General features: G+C 39.8%; 1 protein-coding gene across 6 annotated transcripts in view; it reads right to left on the reverse strand.

Annotated features, from left to right (window-relative positions):
- Positions 1 to 434: 434 nt before the first annotated feature.
- sec16a (SEC16 homolog A, endoplasmic reticulum export factor) overlaps positions 435 to 10,011 on the reverse strand; it is a 21,481-nt gene continuing 11,904 nt past the window's right edge. For 5 of the 6 annotated variants that reach the window (XM_042218753.1, XM_005917273.2, XM_005917274.2 and 2 more), the window contains 19 exons: positions 9,880 to 9,961; positions 9,417 to 9,534; positions 9,214 to 9,325; positions 9,011 to 9,116; positions 8,723 to 8,863; positions 8,499 to 8,612; positions 8,126 to 8,315; positions 7,688 to 8,016; positions 7,555 to 7,599; positions 5,125 to 5,289; positions 4,959 to 5,036; positions 4,783 to 4,839; positions 4,555 to 4,675; positions 4,283 to 4,420; positions 4,078 to 4,160; positions 3,791 to 3,862; positions 3,398 to 3,457; positions 2,043 to 2,111; positions 435 to 1,889 (listed from right to left, as the gene is read on the reverse strand). In XM_042218753.1, coding sequence (XP_042074687.1) covers positions 1,821 to 1,889; positions 2,043 to 2,111; positions 3,398 to 3,457; positions 3,791 to 3,862; positions 4,078 to 4,160; positions 4,283 to 4,420; positions 4,555 to 4,675; positions 4,783 to 4,839; positions 4,959 to 5,036; positions 5,125 to 5,289; positions 7,555 to 7,599; positions 7,688 to 8,016; positions 8,126 to 8,315; positions 8,499 to 8,612; positions 8,723 to 8,863; positions 9,011 to 9,116; positions 9,214 to 9,325; positions 9,417 to 9,534; positions 9,880 to 9,961 — 2,149 coding nt within the window. In that variant the 3' untranslated portion in view covers positions 435 to 1,820. The remainder of the gene's footprint in view (positions 1,890 to 2,042; positions 2,112 to 3,397; positions 3,458 to 3,790; positions 3,863 to 4,077; positions 4,161 to 4,282; positions 4,421 to 4,554; positions 4,676 to 4,782; positions 4,840 to 4,958; positions 5,037 to 5,124; positions 5,290 to 7,554; positions 7,600 to 7,687; positions 8,017 to 8,125; positions 8,316 to 8,498; positions 8,613 to 8,722; positions 8,864 to 9,010; positions 9,117 to 9,213; positions 9,326 to 9,416; positions 9,535 to 9,879; positions 9,962 to 10,011) is intronic. The other variant, XM_005917278.2, reaches the window with a different exon arrangement.

Consider the following 10,011-nt stretch of genomic DNA (forward strand, 5'->3'; position numbering starts at 1 on the left):
AAAAAAAAAAAAAATGTATCCATAACTCGAAATTTCACGTCATCTTTTTTGAAATTTCAACTTATTAAAAGTAACTTGAAATTTCGAGTTAGCTCTGCCAATCAGTAATCTACGTGAATGACAATTTTCTCATTACCTTGAAGGATATGGCGCAGAGGAATGCACACTCAAAACCGGATCGCAAAAAATTGGTGCTTTCGAGATTCCTTTTGCCGATTGTAACACCGTTGTATCTGTTTTCCAACAGCACAAACAATACTGCAGAATCAGTGTGTACCCCACATTTACTGCTGCTTAGAGTACCATATTCTTCTTTGTTAACAAGTGCATTACTAGTTATAAATGTGGTAGCATTTTTGCTTTCATTCCCAGCTGAGTTATACTTTCCCGAGACTCTAAACTGTTATGTAATGAATGAAACCAGAGGACATCTCTTTCAAAGTGCTACAGAGGGCCAAAAATACCTTTATTATGATTTTTTTCCCCCCCATTTCTACCTTTTGTATTTATAGTTTTCTGTCAAGAACTTTACATGAGGGAGTCTAAAACACTGGAGACCACAACTGCTTCTCTGAAACAAAAGTGAGAAAGGGGTTAAAATCAAATTGTCTACAAAAAAAATAAAAATAAAATAATAATAATTGGGATGACTAATGATTGAATTAAAAAAAACAACAACAAAAAAAACAAAATCACAGCAATTAAATGTCAAGAAGTACTTTGAATAAAATTCTTTCATTTTACAATGTAGATAAAGATTTATTTGCAGAAGCGGCCAATACAGGTGATCAGAATATGAATCTGTCATCTCAATCATAAATGCATTTTGTCAAAGCGTATCAGAAAAATTAGTTGCTCTACACACACACACACAAACACTCACACTTTTATTTCTACATCTCATAAATACAATCAATCTGATATACAAATATTTGGATAGATTCATTTTTAGCGACATTTAAAATGCAGTTTGAATCCCGGTTCTTGTCGTTCTGCAGACCATCTCTCGATAAGATCATTATTCAGTTTCTTGCGAGAGAAACTCAAGCTCGCTTGGACGAAAAGACCCTGTGGACACTTCGTTAAAATTGATGGGCAGTTGAAATAGGTATTTGAAACGCGCAGCATCCTAACACTGCAGACTTTCATTCTTCTCTACATCATCCATCATGCTTCCATTACTGAAGGGCGACTGAGAAAAAGCAAAGGGCATAGCAGACGAAGCAGTACCAGTCACCATTTCGACAGGACACCAAAGAGCTGCACATAAAAGTCCAAAATCTGGATTTAAAAAAAAAAAAGAAAGAAAGTGCAGCTCTTCTACCTGTCACACATACAAGCAATCACAGGCATCTGGACTTGAGACAGAATCGAAAAAAGGGATGATCATTCTGTTAACAGTGTTACGTTTGTGCGGAAGCCGGGTAGCTTTAGAGGATCCGACGCATTTACTGTACATTAAATCAAACCTACATGAATGTACAATTTGTGTATGAATGCATCCACAGATCAGCCTCCATTTTTTAACTGTCAGTTTTCTATTTGGATGCGAGAAAAAGCCCTTCATGGAAACACGCCTGTGTCAGAAACACATCAAAGTCAGTAATAGTTACTGAACAGGGGGGGGGGGGGAAGGAAAAAAAAAGAAAAAAGAAAAAGGGTTGAGTTCTGACATGACGGATAATGTGATTATACTCTTCTTAGGTACAGGCAGGAAGAAGGGTCCTTAAGACATAAAGCAGTTTGTTCATGTGCTTCTTTTACTTTCAGCTAGAATCCTCTGCTATCCAACAAGTCTGCCTCTTTCAGTGGGATGTTCTTTACTTCATCACTGGGTACTGACGTGGACCGCCCAAACGACCTGAGCGTACTCCTGATGGTGCACTTGTCTGAGGAAAAACAGCAGCAAGGAAAGGTGATTGTAGGGTGAAAAGTAGCAAAAAACAAACCCACACCAAACCCCCCCCCCCCAAAAAAAAAAAAAAAAAAAAAAAAAAACCTGTAAAAGGTTTCTCACAACTGCGAAACTTTGGAGTTCATACCTGTGCAAACTGTGAGGGGTTATAAAAGGTGACGCCCCCAGCAGGTGCAGTCCCCTGGGCTTGATCGCTCTGTCCAAAGACAAGTTCAGTTACTGAAGTGTGTGTGCAGTGTCACACTAACATCACTTTAGAGATGGAAAGCAAGACACAACTCACAAACAGATTTGACCAAAGTATAAAATACAGTGGCTTGCAAAAGTATTTGGCCCCCTTGAACTTTTCCACATTTTGTCACATTACAGCCACAAACATCATCAGGCAAGGTCTATGGGCAACTGACTGCACTCAGACTAAAGGGGGCTGAATAATTACGCACACCCCACTTTTCAGTTATTTATTTGTAAAAATGTTTGGAATCATGCACGATTTCCGTTCCACTTCTCACGTGTACACCACTTTGTGTTGGTCTTTCACATGGAATTCCAATAAAATTGATTCATGTTTGTGGCTGTAATGTGACAAAATGTGGAAAAGTTCAAGGGGTCCGAGAACTTTTGCAAGCCACTGTAGAAGCCAAGGAAATGAGAGGAAGCAGTAAGGACACGAGGACACAGCGAGGCAGCATTACAGATATATGTGTATGATACATATGTGACCACATTTTCCAAAATATACATCATGCTGTTTTGAAGAAGAATTAAAACTATTGCGTAAAACTGTAAAGTCAATATGAAAAACTCTGTGCTCATAAATCACATGGGAAGTAGGATTTTCCCCCCCCTCTATTTCTTTATAATCAGATTTTTTTCTTGCAACCAGAGACTAACCCCCTGCTGGCCACTGGAAAGAATGCAGATTTAGGACACTTTCATATTGACTTCCCTTTTTAGATCAGATGACATAATTTTACACGCACTAAATCTTAAACCAAATAACAAATTAAATGATGCCTGAAAACATCAGACAAAATGATAGCATGAATCTGTATTTATGTGTAATTTTATGGCACTCCAATTGATGTCAAGGCAATTCATTCTAAATCTCAATACTTTTAACTTGCTAACAGGACTAGGTTAGACAGAGATGACAATCTTTTGAGAACTAGAGGTATGGGACTGAGAGTGCTGCAGTCAATCCATTCAATAAAAACAATATATAACCAAAGTTAATAGAATTCTCATCTTTTCTACTCCACAGAAGTGTGAACACTTTTTTTTGGCGACAATTATATAACTATACTCCGATTTTATTGTCCATTTGTGTTATGTTGAGTTAGTAATGGTGAAGACAACAGGCAGGGTTTAATAGGCAAAGAAGCTTTGGGTGGGTGCAGTGAAGCATGCTACTAGTGATGTGGAGTGAGCTACAAGGGTGGCAGGCAGGGGTGAGTTAACTTAAAGCCCAGCTAGAGGTACCTGGTTTAAATGCTGACTCACTTCGCGTGATAAAGAACTCATTGAACTAGAACGTGACAGCTACAGACAGCAGGAGGAAAATTAAAAAACAAACAAACCCATTTTAATAACCTGGCATGCACTGGATTAGTTTTCAGAATGAAAATGAATAAATCAGCATAAAACCATGGTTCATAGAAAAACAGACATGGAAAGAATTATATTAGACCAGCACATGGAACAGAGTATTATTTATCAAGGCGTTTCGCATGAATATGAGGAAAGATTTTAATTCTACATGCATATAATATCATGTTCTTTCCCTCCTACATTAATATTACAAAGAGCAAAGTGCGCACACTGGCAGTCGAGCATCATGTTTCAGTTGCATTATGACAGGAGGCTTAGGCTTACCTCTCCAGAATGGGAGCCATCAGGCACTGGAGGACCTTCTGGGGCAGGTGGTAACAACATTGGGGTGAACATCTAGACAGATTTTTAAAAAGCGCAACAGAAGAAGTTTGGATAAGTAGAGCTGTTGTTTTGTACTTATTGATGGCTGCCTTACATTCTTTCTCAGTATGCTGCTTATGTTTTGTCTTTTTAATGCATTTTTTCACTTATCTTTTAAAAATGAAGAACAGGAGTAAAGTTCATGATTATAAAGAATATTGAGGATTACTAGTAAAGAGTAGAGATACCTGTGAACCAGCACTGGTGTTTGGAGAGTTCTGCTCCTGATTGCCTCCTTCACTGCCTTCCAGAGGTTGTTGATCATTGGGAGCTAATCCAGGGATACAAATAAACATGGAATTACTTCAATCTTTAAAAGCAGAAAATCCTCTACAGCCACCAAATGCTGCTGGTGAATACAAGTTATTATGCCATCTTGCACATGACACACACCTGAGCTAGGCACAAACAGGTTAGTAGGAATAGGCATTGGTGCCAAAGGAGCAAAGATGTCCGCTGGAGCAGGAGCTGGACCGCCAGGTTTAGCAGCTCTGCTGGGGTTCAAAACATCCACGTATCTACTCTTTGTGCCTGAGAGGGAACAAACACATCTGAGTTAAAAGTGCCCTATAAGAGAAGACATGCTTCTACTTTTAGATGCATTATGCAAAGTGAAGGATGAGGTTTGTTTAGCCAAAAGCCACTCTGAGTAATCCTCATCTCACCTGCCTTCCTGGAAAACATGTTGACAGGAGGAATACTACTCGGCGGTGCAGCAGGCCCTCCAGGACCAGGAACTTGAGGCATCTTGGGGAAGACAGAGGGTGGTGGCGGAGGTGGCTTGCTCTAAAAGTTTAGAAGAAAAACTATTAGAAGTGTTCAATTTGTAAGAATTTCAGGCTTTCTGCACACTACAGGTCCAGCCTGGAGAACACATTTTCAATTTTACAGACCTCCTCCTCAGGCTCGTTCAAGTCGACCCATCTCTGCTTCTTTTCATCCCACACAATCTGACAAAGATCACAGTACTCTCATATTGGCCGCATGTACAAACAAGTGTATGAAATTTGTAGAACAGGTAATGTAAACAAGAAAAAAGAAAGGTGAAAGTGTAAAAGCTATAACTTACAGACTTATTTTTGTCATCTGGCAAGTGAGCTTCATTCTTTCCTTTCCCAATGATCCAACCCAGCCAGCCAACCCCTTTCTGTGTGTGTAAAGATAATAAGTATTCTACTTAGCACAGTGACCACAGTGCACACTGAAAACCTGACAGCCAGTATGTAAAACTGAACCTTTTTTGGAGAGTCCTTCTTGACTTTCTTGGCCTCTTCTTTAATGGGCTGCTCGGGGATTGAGGGTGGAGGTGGAGAGGCTTGCACCACAGTTGAGTTGCTCCGCTCTCTTCCACCAGAGTGAGTAGAAGACTCCGAGGTGGTACGGGAGCGGCGTCCTGATGACTGGATGACGGAAAATACCAGAAAACACAGATATAAATGAAATGCATAGACCTCCAGATACAACCTCTTTTAATCATCATATAATTTTTTTTTTAACTTATTACACAGGGATGGTGTTTTATAAATACTGACTTGATTCCTGATATCTTTTTATCCGTTTTAGGCAAACACATACAAGTAAAACATCAAAACATTGATTAATTTCTAATTTCCCAACAAGAAAATCTAAATGTGTTTTGAATGTGTGTCTCTCTCTTATGTCGTATATATTCCTCCTGTTTGTTATTTATTTGTTCTGTCTTAATATTTCTATTGTATTCCTGCACAGTTTGTGTGAAGCACCCACAATTTTTTTATACCTGTACAAAGACAACAAAGGGCTATTCTATACCGTTCTAAAAATCTATTGTTAAATAGATGGGGTATGTCAGAATAAAACTACTAGGCCTAGATTTAAGTTCTTCCAGGATGTCTTGGTGAAAACATTTATTCCACTGCAGATAATGGGCTAACTCAGATTTTTTTTGTTAAATGAGAATATTAGAAGCAACAAAGTAAACCTAGCAGCAAAAGTTGCATTCTGGGAAATGCAGACAGCAGGTTTTAACTTTGCTATAATCTCTTGATCTTCATCTTTAGTTTTTAAAAACTAATCAGGCCTACTTTTCAAGCAAACTGTAGTGATTTGGGGACATTTTACAAAAAATCTAAAGCCAACCTAAAAATAATGTCTTGTATACAATTAGCAGCGTTGCCTTGTTTCTGAGCGGATATGCATAGACAGCCAGTCTTTTATTGCTCATTTTCAGTTCTGATAATGACTAATATACACTAGAACTGGACAAATTAAGTAGAATTACACATGCTAGCAGTTGAAATTAGAGCTGGCACGATACCACTTTTTTATGTCCGATACCGATATCATAAATTTGGATATCTGCCGATACCGATATGAATCCGATATAGTGTTTTTTAATCAACAAAACTGTTTTTTTAAATATCTTGCTGCATTTTGTATAAGTTCATACTCAAGTTTAAAACAACAACTACACTAAAGCTATTCTGTTATACCTGTATGCAAAAAAAAATATTTCATAGTTCAGCAATACTGATCAATCTAATAAACTTAAACCTACACCATCCTCCCTATTCTGGTATTTTAAAGAGTACTTAGCGTAAATATTAAGCAACCTAACTAATAGGGTTCCAACTCCCAGCAACAACAAAAATAAATAAATAAAAAATAGGGAACCACCCCTCACGCTCCACCTCATGATGCTTAATCGACGTAATCAACCTTAATTTGATGCAGTGTGAAAAAAAATGCACAGAAATCAATTATTTTTCAAGAAATATTAAATAGATTCAACATCTTTCTTCAACAAAATTGCAGACTGCACAGATGGTACCTTCCCAAAGGAAAAAGTACTATAGCTTACTAGGGTATATTAGACTTAATAGTTACTATATACAGTAATTGACTTCTATTCATTTTACATCAAATTAAAACTTTGGGTGTCAGATAATTATTTATTAAAAGCTAGACATTTTAAATGAGAATAAGAAAGAAAAGTATGTCTTTGTGCCCCCTTTTCCCTGTTAATGCCCTATCGGCCCCCCTGGCTAAACTTTGCTAGATCCGCCCCTGCACAGTTACCAGCCGTCAGCTACGTAGAAAAAGATCCTCGAGTAGAAAGTAATATTAAATAAATTCTAACAACAGCTTATCAAGCTTAAACGTGCTGCTGTTGTTCAGCCGCTGGTTTCCTCTTTCTGGTGCAAAGTGGGCCAAAAACAAACCAGAGAGATGGACTCGCGACAGAAAAGCCGATCAGCTGATCATTAAGCAGTTTCATGATTGAAGTAGCAGCAAGAAGAGGCAGTCGCTTGTTAAGCTTAACGCAGGAATGCTTTACAAACATTCAGAGATGGACTTACACACTTGCTTTACTTCTCTCGGGGATAACTTTGTCGGAGATGAAATGCCGGGTTGCTAGCGAAGCTCCAACATGCTATCCAGACCACCGACAGGTCCCGCATGCCACAGCCGCTCTATCACGTGATGCATACTGCTCCGACGTGCTAACGTTCTGAGGTGAGTTACGGCGTGTTGCAAGTTTTGTGAGGTGCTTTCGTGATATTTAATGGATCGGATTACATTTTTTATTTTTCTCCGATATCCGATCCAGTAATTTAGGTCAGTATCGGACCGATACCGATACGTAATATCGGATCGGTCCATCTCTAGTTGAAATACAAACATACCAAATGCAATGACGATTGTGAAGTAGTCCGAGGTCTCCCGTGACCCTGCAGAAGTAAACATTGTATAAGGCTCTTTACAAAAAAAATAAATAAATAAAATAAAATAGATATATTCACATTAGCAGATACTGACCATCTTAGCCATCTGATCATAGAAGTCCTTCTGAGGAGTCAGTGAGGTCCTACGTGGTGAGGATGGCATTGACTGGATGTTCGGCATCTCTACTGGGGACCGCGGTGGCTGTTCTACAGGTGGCATGTGCCCAGGAGAAGGGGGCATGTGCGGAGGCATGTGCTGAGGTTGGAAAGTGGGAGAAGCAAAGCCAGGACCCTGTGGGGGGTAGTTTGGGAAGGGAATCTGGGCTTGTGGTCCGCTAGTGGGGACCGGATAGTACTGGGGCACATCACTGGAAGGCGAGAACTGAGGAGGAGCCATTCCATCTTGGAGAATGAAAGTGGAAGCTAAAAGAGAATACAACAGATGAGATTTGATGTATTTTAAATGTACCTGACATTTCAGATAAATAAAAAAAAAAAAAATGCACCAAAGGCCCCCTAAAAACAAACAAACCTGGAGGCATCAACTGGACTCCCTGTGGTGGAGACCCAGGCAGTAATGAGCTCATGAGTGGGTTATCAGGGGCTGGGTTATCTAGCGACATGCTGTTTGGTGGGCTCGGATGGTCCAAGTCAGAGCTAGGGCTGCTGCACTCAAACTGTATCGGAGTTGTTCTGTCTGCATTGTACGTAATCAGACCCGTCTAAGAAACACAAAGCATCAAACATTTGTTTGATTGACACAAACTATTAAAAATGTTCACATAATTATTATACACAGCCTAATTTTTTTTTTCTATTCAGAAGAAAAGTTTACACAACCTCCCTATATGACAACTGCTTATGTCACAACAGAACTAGAGTACAATGTTTTTCCTTCTCCTCACTTTCATCTGTCCATCCAGCTGTCTCAGGCGAATCAGCCATTCCGGCTCAATGAACAACTCCTGCTCTGGTTTCTCCTTCAGTTGTGGATCGAAGAACCGCAGCTTTTCAGACATCTGTTGGCAAACAGTGTAACAGTAACCTTTGTCTGAATGCAACGCTGCAAAGTATTTAAGTGCCTATATTTAGGCAAAAATCACAGCTAAAGAGGAGAATAAGTGTATACCTGTATGATCTGACTGATGAAAACGGGGGAGTAGTAAGAAGGCTGCACGAGGACGGTCTTCGAGATAACTTCGCAATAATGGAAGGCCTGAGCGCTCAAGCCTGCCTCAGCCAAGCGGCATGCATAGATCAATTTAAACACCTAATGAGAGACAAGAAGAACAGAAGAGAGTGATACTTCTTAGTAATATAACATGATAAACATCACTGTAAATAATGCAGTCGTGTATAAAGTTCTTGGTTTATACATATTATTTATTGGTTTGTCAACTGGTTTAAAAAAACTCACTTGGAAATTTGGCAGCGAACAAGGTTGGGAGCCTAGAGACTGAGCATACTCATAGGCTTCAGTCCTTTGGATTGCTTCATTAGTCGCAAATTGAGAAAAGGGCAAACTGAAAAAACAAAGATGAGGTTACACATGTTTACTATAAAATGTGAGGACTTAAATTTAACATCTTGGAGCTACGTGGGTGTGGTTATTGCATTAACCTGTGGTTGGAGCCAATCAGGACCATCTTTGTGCTCTTCTTTGTGAAAACACCAAGACCAACTTGAGCCATCAAATAACAGAAGTGTGCTGCATCAACCAGGCCCTTCGAAGCTGGCGTGAGACAAAATGAGTGCAGACAGAGTTTAAGGGTGCATATTTGTTGCCAGCGCTCTTGATTACTGAATTCTTGACAAAACCCTACCAAGTGTGTCGCCCATGGTGGTAATTGTGCGAGTATCCAAATCCAGGGTGTGTGTGAGGTTTGACAGCACCATGGCCAAATGAGGACGCCAGTCTCCCCACTTCTCCTCCCCGCAGCACTGTGTGGGAACAAGACATATGTTAGCCAGGGCAAAATAAACACGCCTTTTTTTAAAACAAGTGTCTAAAGCTACAGTACATACTGGAAGCGATTTATTGCCACCAGAGAAAGTGAATGATATTTGGCACCTTCAAGTGACTACAGGTGAAGTGGGTAGGACCTGCAATAAGCTTTCAGGCAAGTGACTGAAGAGACTACCAATGAGAGTGAAGAATACCATTGAATGATATATGGCCTGCTAGTAAATACATTAGAGGGTCATCTAGGCAATCGGAGCCTGTCCACAAGTGACTGTGAAACACTTCCAGTGTGTTTGGCTTAAGGAGGGTATAACAACACTTACGGTGGCTGACGCAGGCATTCTCCCCGACATCAGCTGGTATACTGTCTGAAGAGGGTCATTTATGGGCAAACTGTTAGCAAACCTACACAACAAAGACACACACACACACACACACACACACACACACACACA

Source organism: Haplochromis burtoni, unplaced genomic scaffold, assembly GCF_018398535.1.
Source record: "Haplochromis burtoni strain Fernald_Lab_line unplaced genomic scaffold, NCSU_Asbu1 Contig_23, whole genome shotgun sequence".
Classification (NCBI taxonomy): Eukaryota; Metazoa; Chordata; class Actinopteri; order Cichliformes; family Cichlidae; genus Haplochromis; species Haplochromis burtoni.